Source organism: Harpegnathos saltator, unplaced genomic scaffold (genome assembly GCF_003227715.2).
Source record: "Harpegnathos saltator strain DR-91 unplaced genomic scaffold, Hsal_v8.6 scaffold814, whole genome shotgun sequence".
In the NCBI taxonomy this organism is placed as follows: Eukaryota; Metazoa; Arthropoda; class Insecta; order Hymenoptera; family Formicidae; genus Harpegnathos; species Harpegnathos saltator.
The window spans coordinates 327,296-342,693 of NW_020230665.1; the positions used below are offsets into that span (position 1 = coordinate 327,296).

General features: G+C 39.1%; 2 protein-coding genes across 2 annotated transcripts; both read left to right on the forward strand.

Moving 5' to 3' along the window:
• The first annotated feature begins 4,331 nt into the window (after positions 1-4,331).
• Positions 4,332-4,999, forward strand: LOC112590456 (uncharacterized). Its single transcript, XM_025306936.1, has 2 exons — positions 4,332-4,500; positions 4,782-4,999. The coding sequence occupies exons 1-2, from the start codon at positions 4,368-4,370 to the stop codon at positions 4,922-4,924; spliced, it is 276 nt and encodes a 91-aa protein (XP_025162721.1). The 5' UTR covers positions 4,332-4,367; the 3' UTR covers positions 4,925-4,999.
• A 60-nt stretch (positions 5,000-5,059) lies between these two features.
• LOC109503630 (uncharacterized) lies at positions 5,060-9,574 on the forward strand. Its single transcript, XM_025306934.1, has 3 exons — positions 5,060-5,281; positions 5,419-5,616; positions 9,258-9,574. The coding sequence occupies exons 1-3, from the start codon at positions 5,077-5,079 to the stop codon at positions 9,572-9,574; spliced, it is 720 nt and encodes a 239-aa protein (XP_025162719.1). The 5' UTR covers positions 5,060-5,076.
• The last annotated feature ends 5,824 nt before the right edge of the window (positions 9,575-15,398 follow it).

Genomic DNA, 15,398 nt, shown 5'->3' on the forward strand with positions numbered 1-15,398 from the left:
TTCAAAAGACCACGTGGGTCATATCCTGCATGAAATTTTAGGCATGAGAAAGCTGTCGGCGCGATGGGTGCCGTGTTTGCTCACTCCGGACAACAAGCGCAACCGTGAGACCACTTCAGAACAGTGTTTGACGCTGTTTAAGCGCAATCCGAAGGAGTTTCTGCGTCGTTTCGTGACCGTCGATGAAACATGGATCCACTGGTATACACCAGAGACCAAGGAACAGTCGAAACAGTGGACTTCACCCGGCGAACGTGCTCCGAAGAAGGCGAAGATTGCCCTATCGGCCGGAAAGGTGATGGCTACCGTTTTCTGGGATTCACAAGGTGTGATCTACATCGACTACCTGGAGAAAGGCAAAACGGTCACAGGGCTGTACTATGCCGAATTATTGGGCCGATTCGACGCCGAATTGCAGAAAAAATGGCCCCATTTGGCGAAGAAAAAAGTGCTCTTCCACCATGACAACGCACCGGCTCACACCTCCGCCCACGCCACGGTCAAATTGGTCGAATTGGGCTACAAACTGCTGCCCCATCCACAGTATTCTCCACATTTGGCCCCGTGCGACTTCTTTTTGTTTTCAAACTTGAAACAGTCACTCGCCGGGCAGAAATTTGAGTTGAATGAGGAGGTCATCGCCGCCACGGAGGCCTACTTTGCAGACCTCGAGCAAACGTATTTTTCAGACGGGTTAAAGAAGTTGGAGCATCGCTGGGTCAAGTGTATCGAGCTAAAAGGAGACTATGTTGAGAAATAAATCGCCACTTTTCCAAAATTTTCGTTTTTCTTTTGTAGGCTAAGTACTTATCGGACCACCCTCGTAGAGTTCGAACGGCGAGTTTGTCGTTGCTCCGGTATGTTTTCCGGAACGATCTCCCGTTCTTGTACCATCTTTTGGATATAGAGATCGAACGGCGAGTTTGTCATTGCGCCGGTGTGTTTTCCGGAACAATCTCCCGCTCTTGTGTCGCCTTTTGCGATATGGAGATTGAACGGCGAGTTTGTCGTTGCTCCGGTGTGTTTTCCGGAACGATCTCCCGTTCTTTTACCGTTTTTTGCGATATAGAGATCGAACGGCGAGTTTGTCGTTGCTCCGGTGTGTTTTCCGGAACGATCTCCCGTTTTTGTGCCGCCTTTTGCGAAATAAAATCGAACGGCGAATTTGTCGTTGCTCCGGTGGGTTCTCCGGAACGATCTCTCGTTCTTGTGCCGTCTTTTGCGATATAGAGTTCGACCGGCGAGTTTGTCGTTGCTCCGGAGTGTTTTCCGGAACGATCTTCCGTCCTTGTACCATCTTTTGAATATACAGATCGAACGGCGAGTTTGTCGTTGCTCAGGTGGGTTCTCCGGAACGATTTCCCGCTTTTGTGCCGTCTTTTGCGATATAGAGATTGAACGGCGAGTTTGTCGTTGCTCCGGTGTGTTTTCCGGAACGATCTCCCGTTCTTGTGCCGTCTTTTGCGATATAGAGATCGAACAGCGAGTTTGTCGTTGCGCCGGTGGGTTTTCCGGAACGACCTCCCGCTCCTGTGCCGTCTTTTGCGATATAGGAATCGAACGGCGAGTTTGTCGTTGCTCTGGTGTGTTTTCCGGAACGATCTCCCGTTCTTGTACCATCTTTTGGATATACAGATCGAACGGCGAGTTTGTTGTTGCTACGGTGAGTATTCCGGAACAATCTCCTGTTCTTGTGCCGTCTTTTGCGATATAGAGATCGGACGTCGAGTTTGTCATTGCTTCGGTGTGTTTTCCGGAACGATCCTCCGTGCATGTGCCGTCTTTTGCGATATAGGGATCGAACGGCGAGTTTGTCATTGCTTCGGTGTGTTTTCCGGAACGATCTCCCGTTCTTGTGCCATCTTTTGGATATAGAGATCTAACAGCGAGTTTGTCGTTGCACCGGTGGGTTTTCCGGAATGATCTCCCGCTCTTGTGCCGTCTTTTGCGATATAGGAATCGAACGGCGAGTTTGTCGTTGCTCCGGTGTGTTTTCCGGAACGATCTCCCGTTCTTGTACCATCTTTTGGATATACAGATCGAACGGCGAGTTTGTTGTTGCTACGGTGAGTATTCTGGAACGATCTCCTGTTCTTGTGCCGTCTTTTGCGATATAGAGATCGAACGGCGAGTTTACCGTTATTCCGGTCTGTTTTCCGGAACGATCTCCCGTTCTTGTGCCGTCTTTTGCGATACAGAGATCGAACGGCGAGTTTGTCGTTACTCCGGTGTGTTTTCCGGAACGATCTCCCGTTCTTGTGTCGTCTTTGCGATATAGAGATCGAACGGCGGGTTTGTCTTTACCCCGGTGTGTTTTCCGGAACGCTCTCATATATCAATTGTTTTTTTTCGCTCTACATCATATAGAATTCCGGAAAAGCAAGGGCACGACTGCGTAGGATCTCGCCCTACCGACCGTGAGCTCCGGTCACGCGGCCCGGCCATCGGCGCCTGCCGCCCCGCGATCCGAAACCCATCGGATCCTGTAATAATACAAGAAAAACCCACGGCGTCTCGCTCTCCTCATAAAGGAGACAAAGATATTCGTCTCGATTTACGCTTCGCCTGTGGGAGATTCGGCCGAATAAATAAAGAAACACGCGTTTTGTTCTCGCACCTTACTTCACCGACATGTTCCTATACTTAGATGCCGCGTGAGAGTTAACGCGACGTGACGCGACGCGTTTTTATAAACGTTCTTGCGACCCGTCGTCGTGGCTTGTACCGAAGGCACGGCCTTTTAAAATCTAGCCGAATACACCGGCAACGCGCGTCTCGAATCCCCCGTTTCAGGGAACCGTTCGATTCTCCGTTACGATTAGCTATAGACCGAACTGCAGTTAATTTGTGTCCGCATATTTATTTTATGAATGCCTTGCACGTTCCGACGGCCGGAACATTATTTAATTGTCCAGCGAGTAAATTACTCGCTCGCGTCTGCGGCCATTCTTAGGGTGAAAACCCATGGAGCGGAATTGCGGAAGGCGGAACGAGAGCGGAACCAGTCATGAGCGTTCCGCAGTTTTTGTTGCGCGGTTCTCAAATCCCTTCCAAAAGGGGGAATAGCGGAAAGCGGAATTGGAGCGGAACCAATGACGAGCGTTCTGCGTTTTTCAGTAGTTTTTCCATACATTTTGGCCGAATGTGCAGAACACTTTTCGCAGACTGCGTAAATATGCGCTCTTCTGTACACCGGTACAGAATACATAACCTTAGAATTAATAAAATGATGTGTAGTGCAATACTTGATATAAAAGAAACACTAGTAAGGAAACATGAGTTTCAATATGAAGTCATCACAATTAGTAAATATATAACATTATAAAATAAATTATAGTCCTAATCATTCAATAAAATGCAGTTAATAAATAGTTTTCTAAAAAAGGCATATTGTATTTAAAGATTGTGAATGTTAGATAATTCGCAATTGAATTATTAATGATTTATCTTATTAACGTTTCTCATTTATTTAATATATATAAAATACATGAGACCGTATCTGTTTTTATGTATGAAATCCCGTAACTTCATAATTAAACTTATTTATACCCAAAAGTAGTAACCTGTACGAAATATATTAAAAATTGATTTTTGCAGAATAATAAGTGCGGATACTTTGGATGCAATATAACACAAAACATGGATTTATTGCAGCATTCATGTTTTATGGAATACAATGAAACCATAAACACAATCATTGTTGACGAAAATAATGTTGACTATGGGTAAGTTTATCATTATTAATTATCTATTAATTTTAAGAATTATTATTGCAGCAGTAATTATGGAGGGAATTCTGCTTTATCCCTATTTTATTCATACACTTACTAGTGTTTTAAAGAAGCTTCTTTTTCTGTGTGACGCTATTTGTGGCCTTTGGAGAGTTTGGAACCGGTTATAAGGTCAATTGGAATGCAATATATTAGTCTATTATTTTAGATAATATAATCATATCCCTCTAATTTACGATTACGAAACGTATGTAGATCAAGCAAGATCAAGCATCTGTATCAAGATCAAGCAAAACATTGTAATTTAGCAGTATTTAATTGATATGTAATTGTAAATTAGAGGGATATGATTATATTATGTAAAATAATAGACTAATATATTGCATTCCAATTGAACTTATAACCGGTTCCAAACTCTCCAAAGGCCACAAATAGCGTCACATATTTGATTATTGAATGTTTATAAATTGTACATTAGAGAGTCTTAAATAATATTATTATAATGTAGAAGGATTATTCTCTTTCTGTCTTTTTTTCTGCATTATGATTGCATCTATGTTTAGTTATATTATTTTAATGTTTGTATACTATCTAGGAAACAAAAATATTGATACTCCTGAGTCACAGGATGCAGAAATGTCAACAGAGGAATTTTTAATAGCATGCGTTGCACAGAAACCTGCTTTATATGATCACCGGTTGCCAATAACCGAGCGGACATTAGTTAAAAAAAATGCTCTCTGGCAAGAAATCTGCAATATGATGGGAGGTAATTATATAATAATTGTTTACAGTTAAAATTTTACAAACATAAGTGGGGTTTTTAAGTATAATGCAAGGATCAAAGTATTCAAAATCTTTTTAATATACTAATTTTATTGTATTTTCATCCAGCCGATACAATGACGTTTAGAAACGTTTTAATGACGTGTTTATGATGTTCCTAACTTCAATAAAATGTTTCTAAATGTCATTGTGTCGGCTGGACATGTAGTACATATATGTCATGAGAAATATATCTCTTATAATAATATCGTTAATATCACAAAGGAACCATGGATGTTGGCACTATAAAAAAAAAGTGGAAATATTTGGAAGACTGTTATATGAAGGATAAGAAAAAGATCAATGCATACATTCCAAGTGGGTCAGCAGCTTCTGCAACAAGAGAAAGTTCTTTCCGTTTTTATTAGGCCATGACTTTTTTAAGTGACTGTATGGAAACGCGACAGTATATATCACTCTTTAAATGAATGAAAATTTAAGTCATGATTTAAATTAGGAAAACTTTAATTTTTTATTTGCTTTCTTCATTTTATTAGGACGGTAAATACTTTGCCCAAAAATGTATTGTAACTATTGTCACCGATATCACCAAGATCACTATCACCATTATCACCATTACCATCTACATCACACGCATCAGAATTCAATATCAAAGAATCGAGGCACTGCATCGACATCGCCTGTGAATGCTGCAGAATGTTCAATGTCAAGCTCGTTGTCAACGAGAAGCTCAAGTAGCAGCTGTAATATTCCATCATCGAAAAGTATTAACAATTACTATTATATATATATATTTATAATTTGTCTTAAGTGGTTATTATAACTTTGTTTCATGTTAAGTATAAATGCAAATTAATTTTTTAATTTTATTTCATTCATGGCTCTTAATATGCCGTTTTAGAAAGGAAATCATCAAATACAGGCAATTTAGATGAAGCCTTTATTACGGCATTGATGAACGAGCCAGTAGCTGAAAATGATCCGATACAAAGCTTTCTGTTAAGTTTGGCCGATGGACTCCATCGTCTCCCTTACAAGGAGAGAGCTAAATTGCAGATAGAATTTCTCAGCAGGATTTTGGAAACTCATAATAAATTAGGTAATAATTGCATATATAATAATCATATATGTATAAAATATAGCATGTGTGTATATACAGGGTGGACCATTTTAACCTTTAATGGAGAATAACTCGACCGGTGAGCGAAATAATGAAAAAAGTTTCATACAAAAGTTGTTGGACAAGGAGGGTGACGTATGACCATATCCTTGAATTTGACCTTGACTTTGACCTTAGGGGTTATTTGAAGGTCAAATAACATTTTTTAAATGGAATTGCCTATTTTCGACCCCGGATTTGGAAAGAGCGGGAAATTTTAGTATAGGATATGGTATGATCGATAAGATCAAATGTCATGTTTTGAGGTCATTTCAAAGTCAAAAGGAACTTGTACGTGTATTCATGCGAAAATCGTATCTGTATACGGGGATTTCTAAATTATCTTCTACACTTAGCATTACCCAGAGACAACGACGTGGACGTGATAGAATTCTGCCTCTTTCGAGGTGCTTGTTTAGAGTGAGTCCCCTTGCCTCTCACTATGCATACTTTGCTATTGTTAATCTAGCTATTCAAAAGGTTTTCGAAAGTTGCACCGTTAGCATTTATGCAATAATTGAGCCTTCTTTGGAAATGGGCCACTGTGCTGAGCAAGACATTTCGTGGAATCGCTTCGTCTTATGCGATTTTCCATATCTTCTCTTGTTGTTGGTTCTTCTTTGAAAACAACTTCTTTCAAATAGCCCCAGAGATAAAAATCGAGTGACGTCAAATTAGGAGAACGAGGAGGCCATGCAATCGGACCCTCTCGACCAATCCATCGGTTCGGGTACCTTTCATCTAAAAACCTCCTGACTATACGTGCAAAGTGCGGTGGTGCACCATCCTGTTGGAAGAACATCCTTCGCCTGGTTTCCAAGTCTACGTTCTCCAACAAATGAGGCAATTGGTCTGTGAGCAAATCGAGGTACGTATTTGCATTCACAGTACGTTCGAAAAAGAATGGACCGACCAAGTATTCATTAACAATCAACACCGCTGGAGCCTCAATGTCTGGTGCGGGATTGTTAATGGATACTTGGTCGGTCCATTCTTTTTCGAACGTACTGTGAATGCAAATACGTACCTCGATTTGCTCACAGACTAATTGCCTCATTTGTTGGAGAACGTAGACTTGGAAACCAGGAGAAGGATGTTCTTCCAACAGGATGGTGCACCATCGCACTTTGCACGTATAGTCAGGAGGTTTTTAGATGAAAGGTACCCTAACCGATGGATTGGTCGAGAGGGTCCGATTGCATGGCCTCCTCGTTCTCCTGATTTGACGTCACTCGATTTTTATCTCTGGGGCTATTTGAAAGAAGTTGTTTTCAAAGAAGAACCAACAACAAGAGAAGATATGGAAAATCGCATAAGACGAAGCGATTCCACGAAATGTCTTGCTCAGCACAGTGGCCCATTTCCAAAGAAGGCTCAATTATTGCATAAATGCTAACGGTGCAACTTTCGAAAACCTTTTGAATAGCTAGATTAACAATAGCAAAGTATGCATAGTGAGAGGCAAGGGGACTCACTCTAAACAAGCACCCCGAAAGAGGCAGAATTCTACCACGTCCACGTCGTTGTCTCTGGGTAATGCTAAGTATAGAAGATAATTTAGAAATCCCCGTATACAGATACGATTTTCGCATGAATATACGTACAAGTTCCTTTTGACTTTGAAATGACCTCAAAACATGACATTTGATCTTATCGATCATACCATATCCTATTCTAAAATTTCCCGCTCTTTCCAAATCCGGAGTCGAAAATAGGCAATTCCATTTAAAAAATGTTATTTGATCTTCAAATAACCCCTAAGGTCAAAGTCAAGGTCAAATTCAAGGATATGGTCATACGTCCTCCTCCTTGTCCAACAACTTTTGTATGAAACTTTTTTCATTATTTCGCTCACCGGTCGAGTTATTCTCCATTAAAGGTTAAAATGGTCCACCCTGTATATTGGGTGAGTGCAAAAGTTCGTGCGGAGTTTGTGAGTAAAAGTCACACAGTGATTAGGCAAACAAAAATCTTTATTCAATCAATGATATATTCTCCATCGTTTTCTATAATCTTTTCCCAACGTTCTGGCAGCATACGGATGCCTCGATCGAAAAAACTGCGCGGTTTAGATTCGAAGAACGAAGAGACGCCGTTTTTTAAGGCCTCCAAAGAGTCAAAGTTTTTTCCATTTAAATAATTTTGCAATGACCGGAACAAGTGATAGTCAGATGGTGCGATATCAGGAGAATACGGTGGATGCGTTAAGACATCCCATTTCAGGCTCTTCAGTTTGCGCAGCGTCTTTTTCGAAACGTGTGGTCTGGCGTTGTCGTGATGAAAGACGACTCCTTTGCGATTTGACAAAATCGGACGTTTCTCTTTTATTTCTCGATTCAGATTGGTTAATTGGCGACAGTACTTGTCCGAATCAATCGTTTCGCCAGCGGGGAGAAGCTCGAAATAGATTATGCTCTTGCAATCCCATCAAACAGAGAGCATCACCTTCATCGGGTGCAAACTGGCCTTTGGCATTGCGTCACCATGCTCACCTGATTGTTTCCATGTCCGTTTGCGCTGAACATTGTTGTAGAGGACCCATTTCTCATCGCCCGTCACTAGTCGATCCAAAAACGACTCGTTATTGAGCCGCCCGAGTAAAGAAACGGCTGCAGAAATTCGCTTGATTTTGTTCTTCTCGGTCAACAAATGGGACACCCATATATCGAGCTTCAAATCGAATCCCATCTTTTTTAAACGCCGAAAAGCGGTTGATCGGTCAACGTTTAGTGCTGTAGCAACTTCTTCTGTTGAAATTCGCGGATTATTGAGCACTAAAGTACACAAAACATCATCATCAATGTCAGAAGGTCGACCAGAGCGTGGCTCGTCTTCAAGGTTAAATTCTCCGCGCCGAAATTTAGCAAACCATTTTTCCACAGTTCGTTTAGCTGGTGCTTCATTCTGATAAACATCCTGAATGTTTTTTACGGCTGCGGCAACGTTTATTCCCTTCCGAAACTCGTAAAGCATAACATGCCGTAAATGCACCTTATCGATACTCATTTTTAAAGTGATATTTCTCGAAGCAGTTTGTATGAAAACAAATGATTTTTTTTTTAATAACAGCTGAAGACGTCACCTTTCCAACGTTATATAATATGTAGATGGAAGTATTAATGACAACACTTTACGACGCTTATAACTCCATCTATTGAAACTCCGCGCGAACTTTTGCACTCACCCAATAGTTATTTATTATTTTGTGTGAATGTATAGATTCACATGTATTTTTCAACTTTTCTTCGTATTATTCAACGAGACAAAATTTTCATTTCAGGTTTGTAAGTCTACCATAAAATTATGATATTATTGACAAGTTGGTATTGTGTTCAGTATTTTATTACATATATATTGTTATGCCCGCGCGTGAAAGAAATAACTCGGGATAAACTAAACGAGAAAAGCTTTATTTACAGCCAAGAAAAACGGATCTTAATCAATCTCAAAATAATCGCACGAATTCGCTTTATGTCCGTACGCCGTGACAGGACTAAAGCGACTCTCTCTAGTTGTTAGTAAACAAACTCCTTGACAACGATAACAGCTGTCAAGTCACTCTCTATATGCCTTCTTCATAGTCTTCTCCCAAGAGAGTGGGAACAACACGTTCCCCAAAGGCGTGGGCACAACACTGTCCTTTCTCTTCCAAAATTGTCGTCCCGACAATCCCATGGAAAAAGTTGTTCGTGATGCTCTTCTTCAAGTCTATCTCCAAAATTTCACGTCATCTTTGCTGCTCCAGGGCACCTTTGGCGATCCTTTGTCACAACCTGGACTGCTGTCTCAGGTTCTCTTGACTACGCCATCTCTTGTCCCAACAGCTACCAGGCCGAAAAGTTGTCGACGTGACTCTCGAAGTCCCAGCTCACCGCTCTTCAGCTTCTTCTTCGGATAAGGGGGGGGGTATAACTCGTGGACCCGACGTTCTTTAAAAGAACACCCCTAATCCCTGCCCCGGTATTCACCCAAAGCCCCACGGAAAAACCACGGTCAAAAACCGTGGGGAGGGCGGTCCTTAACGGATCTCAGTGGAAAAAGACGTCAGCGACTCGGAAAACGGAAAAGGAAAGAGGTATGGGAAATTCTGAAAAAGGAAAAGAAAACAAACAAGTATATGTATATACATGTATTGATTCTTTTAATTTTATTTAATATCTCTTTCTCGAAAAGGAGCCAAACGATCTGCATGAATCACTTTTCTTTTATGTTTGAAAAATTTGCCTATACAAAACACGACATCACTAAGTTTCTTTATAATTATGAAAGGTCCTTCCCAAGAACTTTGCAATTTCGGAGCTTTTCCTATTGTACGACGAGGATTGAAAAAACAAACTTTTTGACCTTGTTCAAATGTCACTTGCCTAGAACGTTGATCATACCAAGATTTGGTATTTTGAGACCTAATTTGAAGACGACGTCTAGCAAAACGATGAATTTCATCCAGTTTTTTTCTTAATTTAATAGTGTACTTTTCTTCTTCTTTTCCTTTAACTGAGGGAGGCCGACCTCGAAGAAGATCTAAAGGTAAACGAAGATCCTGACCAAGATACATTTCGGCTGGAGAAACTCCAGCTTCATGTTTAGAGGAGCGAAAAGCCAGTAGAAACAAAGAAATCCATTTATCCCAATCTCGTTGATTATCAGAAATATATTTCGCCAAATAATTTAAAATTGTTCTATGTTGACGTTCAACTTGTCCATCTGACTGAGGATGAAGAGGTGTAGTACGAGTTTTTTTGATTCCTAATATATGAGACATCTCAAGAATTAATCGTGACTCAAAATTCTTCCCTTGGTCAGTATGTAATTCTAAAGGAATTCCATGTCGAGAAAATACTTGTTCAACTAAAAACTTAGCAACAGTGGTTGTTCTTTTATTTTTCAAAGGAATAGCCTCTGGCCATTTGGTAAAACAATCTAGCACAACCAGCACATACCGATTTCCATTAAGAGTGGTAGGAAGAGGACCTAAAATATCAACTTGTATTTTTTCAAAAGGAGCACCTACATTATACATCTGAAGAGGAGATTTCCCTTTTCCAGAAGGACCTTCTTAGCTATACAAATTTTACAAGAAGCACACTAATCCTCCACGTCTCTCTTGCAAGTTGCCCAATAAAAACGTTTACGTATCCTTTGTAAAGTTTTATTAATTCCAAAATGACCACCGGAAGGTGAATCATGAGCTTCTTCCAACACCTCCGAAACCTTCTCCCGAGGAACTAAAATTTGATAAACATGGTTTAATAAATTAGGAAATTCCCATTTTTTATATAAGACACCATTTAAAACAACTATAGCTTCCCATTGAGACCAATAAATCTTAGAAGAAATCTCCATAGGAGCAACAGTCTGCCAAGAAGGTCTTTTATCAATCTCTTTAGCTTGATGAATTTGTGCCAACACTGAATCCTGAAGCTGAAAATCACGCCATTCTTGTAAATTATCTCTTTCTAGAGAAATAAATCCTATAATATTTTCTTTAGAAGATTCCTCCCGTGATTCTACTTTATAACAATAACGACAAGAAGTTTCCAAACAAGGACGTCGAGAGAGAAAATCTGCATTTTTGTGTAATTTCCCGCTACGATAATTAATGTCAAAATCATATTGCTGCAATCGTTCTAACCATCTTGCCAACTGCCCTTCCAAATTCTTAAATGAAGTTAACCATCGTAAAGAAACATGATCTGTTCTTACTAAAAACTTCCTTCCATATAAATAATGATGAGAAGATTGTACAGCATCTACCACAGCAAGAAGTTCCCGACGAGTTACACAGTAATTCTGTTCTACTTTACTAAAAACTCGACTATAAAAAGCAATAATTTTCTCTTTTCCTTCCTGAAGCTATGAAAGAACTGCTCCAATGCCATGATTTGAAGCATCAGTATCAAGAATAAATTGACCTTCTCCAGAAGGAAAAGATAAAATTGGAGAAGAAGTCATCACACGTTTTAACTCCTGAAATGCCAACTGACATTCTGTTGACCAAGAAAATTTTCTATTTCCCTCCGTCAATCTAAATAAAGGTTTGGCTAAAAGAGAAAAATCTTTAATAAATTTCCGATAATATGAACAAAATCCTAAAAAACTTCGCACTTGTTTCCGTGTCTTTGGAATTGGCCAATCTTTAAGAACAGAAATCTTATCAGGATCTGTAGCAACTCCCTCAGCAGAAATCACATGACCCAAGTATTTGATCTTTTTCCTTAAAAACACATTTCTTTGGATTTACCTTAAGATTTGCGGATTGTAATCGCAGAAAAACTGCTTTTAAATTAGAAATCATTTCTTCAAAATTCTTTCCAAAAACAATTACATCGTCCAAGAAAACGAAACATTTTTTAGAAATTAAACCTGATAACACTTTTTCCATTAAACGTTCAAAAGTGGCAGGAGCGTTACAAAGTCCGAACGGCATCACTGTAAACTGCCACAAACCGTTTCCTATAGAAAAAGCAGTTTTCTCCCGATCCTCAGGAGCTAACCCCACCTGCCAATAACCACTCTTTAAATCAAGAGTACAAAACCATGAATTCCCAGCTAAACAATCTAAAATTTGATCAATTCTTGGAAGTGGATATGAATCCTTGATGGTTACTGCATTTAATTTTCTATAATCTACACAAAATCTTATAAAACCATCTTTTTTTTTTTACCATAACAGCCGGAGAAATCCAAGGGCTATTGGATTCTTCTATTACCTTTTGAACTTTCATGTCTTCTAGAATTTTATAAACTTCCTCTTGTAAATGAATAGGAATACGACGAGGAGTTTAATAGGATTGAAATCTAAAAGTTTAATATGATGACAAAGAATATCACAATTACCAGCTATAACATTTTCAGCAAATAAATCTTGAAATTGAATAAGAAACTCTGAGAAAATCTCTTTTTGTGAAAAATTCAAATGTTTAGAACTTTGTTCATGAATTTCTCTAAGTAATCCAGGAAATTGAATAGAATGTTTCTCTATTCTAGAACAAATTAATTCTTGTTTTCCAAAACCATTCTTTGAAATTCCAAGAGCCTTTTCAAACAATCCATCCACTAAACCTGTTTTTAAAAGAAAATCTCTTCCTAAAATACAATCATTATTTATTTCAGCTACATAAAAACATAATTGTACACAAAACTTCCCCAAAGTAACGGTAGCAACAACTTGTGAATGAACCTGAACTCTTTCTCCTGTAGGGTAAAATAAATTAACAGAATCTATCGGACTCAATTTCAAAGGTATTACCTTCCTAGAACTTATAATCGAAACATCAGAACCTGTGTCAATTTTAAAAGAACAAGTTGTATTATTTAACAAGCCCCTGAAACAACAATAATTACTAAGAAACATTTTATCATTCAATTTTCCACAAATATTATACATGTTTTTATCAATTTTGCGCTCATAAAACGGAGCCTGAATCCTTTTTACCGAACCAGCTCCGCGAAGTTCGGCAAAATTTAGTTTTCCTTTTGCTGCAATGTCGGACATTCTGAACGAAAATGTCCTACTCCACCGCATTGCCAACATTCCCTTTCTTTATTCTTACTCGTTTTAAAATTTCTTCGTGCTTCAACTCTTTCAAATTCTTTTCCCTTCTTATATCCATTTCCTTTTTCTTCAAAACGACAGAAAACTCCCGTGACTTTCTGTTCTTTTATTTTCCGTGAAAAACAGTTTTCATTTATCGATTGCAAAATCTTTGCTCGTTCTATAGCCGCTTTAAGTGAAACTATTCCCTCTGTCAAAAGCGAACGCTTAATAAAATTATCCGAAATTGCAGCAATGAATTGCGCACAAGCAATCTTTTCGCGTACTTCAAAAGAACATTCTGGATAAGCTCCTCTCGAAAGACGCTCTAAATCTGCATCAAGAGTTGCATAATCTTCTCCCGCAAGCATCTTTCGATTTGTAAATTGCGAATAATAATTTGCATTAATTCACCCTCTCCAAATTGTAATTCCAATTTTGTTTTTATTTCATTAAAAGTTATCTTTTCTAAATCATTTATATTTAAAAGAACTGTTCGTGCTTTCCCTCTTAAACAGGAAGCCAAAGCTACTGTTTTCGCGGAATCATTCCAACCATTAGCTTGCGATATTAGAGAAAATTGTGCAAGGAACTCTTTTAAAGCCACCGTTCCATCATAAATATCTGATTTTACTTTGACATCACAAAATACACGTTCTCCTTTAACATTCATTCTCGAATTTTCGAGATCGATAACATTACGAGATTCATTCCCTAAAATACTATTATTAGAAGGACTCATCTGTTTATCCAGTTTTTCTTCCAGGCGTTTAAAAGCTGAATCACGCTCCTCAAGCTGTGTTTTTAATTCATTTTGAATTCGTAGCTGCTCTCTCTGATCCTGCTGCCGTTCCTCCCTTAGTTGCTGCAACTCCTGAAGAACGGCTCGTAATGAATCATCTGAGGTAGCCGGTGTCTGAGCACGAGTCCTCCTCGGCGAATGTGTCAAAGCCATTTCTTTTTCTTTCCCTTTCACACACGAGCACGTCTACGATTTCTATCGTTATTGATCCCGGACGAGCCCCCAAAATGTTATGCCCGCGCGTGAAAGAAATAACTCGGGATAAACTAAACGAGAAAAGCTTTATTTATAGCCAAGAAAAACGGATCTTAATCAATCTCAAAATAATCGCACGAATTCGCTTTACGTCCGTACGCCGTGACAGGACTAAAGCGACTCTCTCTAGTTGTTAGTAAACAAACTCTTTGACAACGATAACAGCTGTCAATCACTCTCTATATGCCTTCTTCACAGTCTTCTCCCAAGAGCGTGGCAACAACACGTTCCCCAAAGGCGTGGGCACAACAATATATATATATTCAGTAAACAATTTGGCACCAAATTGTTTACTGAATATGTCGCCAAATATGACCAAACTGACGGCAAATTCGGTGCCATTTGCGTCCGTAATAGGCTTGGATTTTGCTAACAAAGCTTGGTGACAAAACCTGACGCCAAATACCAAGCAAGACTTGCGCGGCGTAGTTTGGCGCCAAACAATGTCACACAAATCTTGGTCCGTATTTATCGACAATTTGGTGCCAAACTGTGTCGCGCAAGCTTTGCTCAAAATTTGGCATCAATTTGGCGTCAAACTGACGTCCAAATCTTGCTTGAGTTTTGGTTTCAATTTGCTGCCAAAGTTGGTTAGCAAATTTTGTCTTCTTTTTGCTGACAATTTGCCAACAACCTCTCGAGCAGATTTTTTGCCCAATTTGGTGGTTTGTTAACAATATTTGTAGCCAAGTGTTGGATTAAATTTGCTCGAGCAGATTTGGCTATCCGGGTATATATATATAAATGTTCTCGAAAAATATTCCTATTAACATTAATATTTGGAAAGCATAAAATATGCACAAAAAAACAATTTAAGTTTTTTATCAAATGTATCCATTTATTTCTATGTGCAATGTTAGTGCTTTATGTGTTATATTTAAGAAATAAGTTTGAACAAGAATGTTTTGTAAAGAAAAGATTTATTTTTATGTTGAGTTAGGTTCAAACAATTAATATTAATGTAATGTATAATATTAATACCTTATTAAGAAGCTGTGTTCAGTTACGTTGATACAAATGAAAGTACAAATGAAAAGTACAAAGTAGACTGTTTCCGTCGGGTTCAGCCGACGGCGATCGCGCGGTATCGCACAGCACTGTGCGCGAAGGGCGCCAGTACGCGATCTGAAT

Coding starts and splice junctions, on each gene's coding strand:
- LOC112590456 (XM_025306936.1), top strand. CDS start 4,368: ATGTCAACAGAGGAATTTTTAATAGCATGCGTTGCACAGAAACCTGCT. Junction 4,501..4,781: donor AATCTGCAATATGATGGGAG/GTAATTATATAA, acceptor AATATCACAAAG/GAACCATGGATGTTGGCACT.
- LOC109503630 (XM_025306934.1), top strand. CDS start 5,077: ATGTATTGTAACTATTGTCACCGATATCACCAAGATCACTATCACCAT. Junction 5,282..5,418: donor TAATATTCCATCATCGAAAA/GTATTAACAATT, acceptor ATGCCGTTTTAG/AAAGGAAATCATCAAATACA. Junction 5,617..9,257: donor GGAAACTCATAATAAATTAG/GTAATAATTGCA, acceptor CCTTCTTCATAG/TCTTCTCCCAAGAGAGTGGG.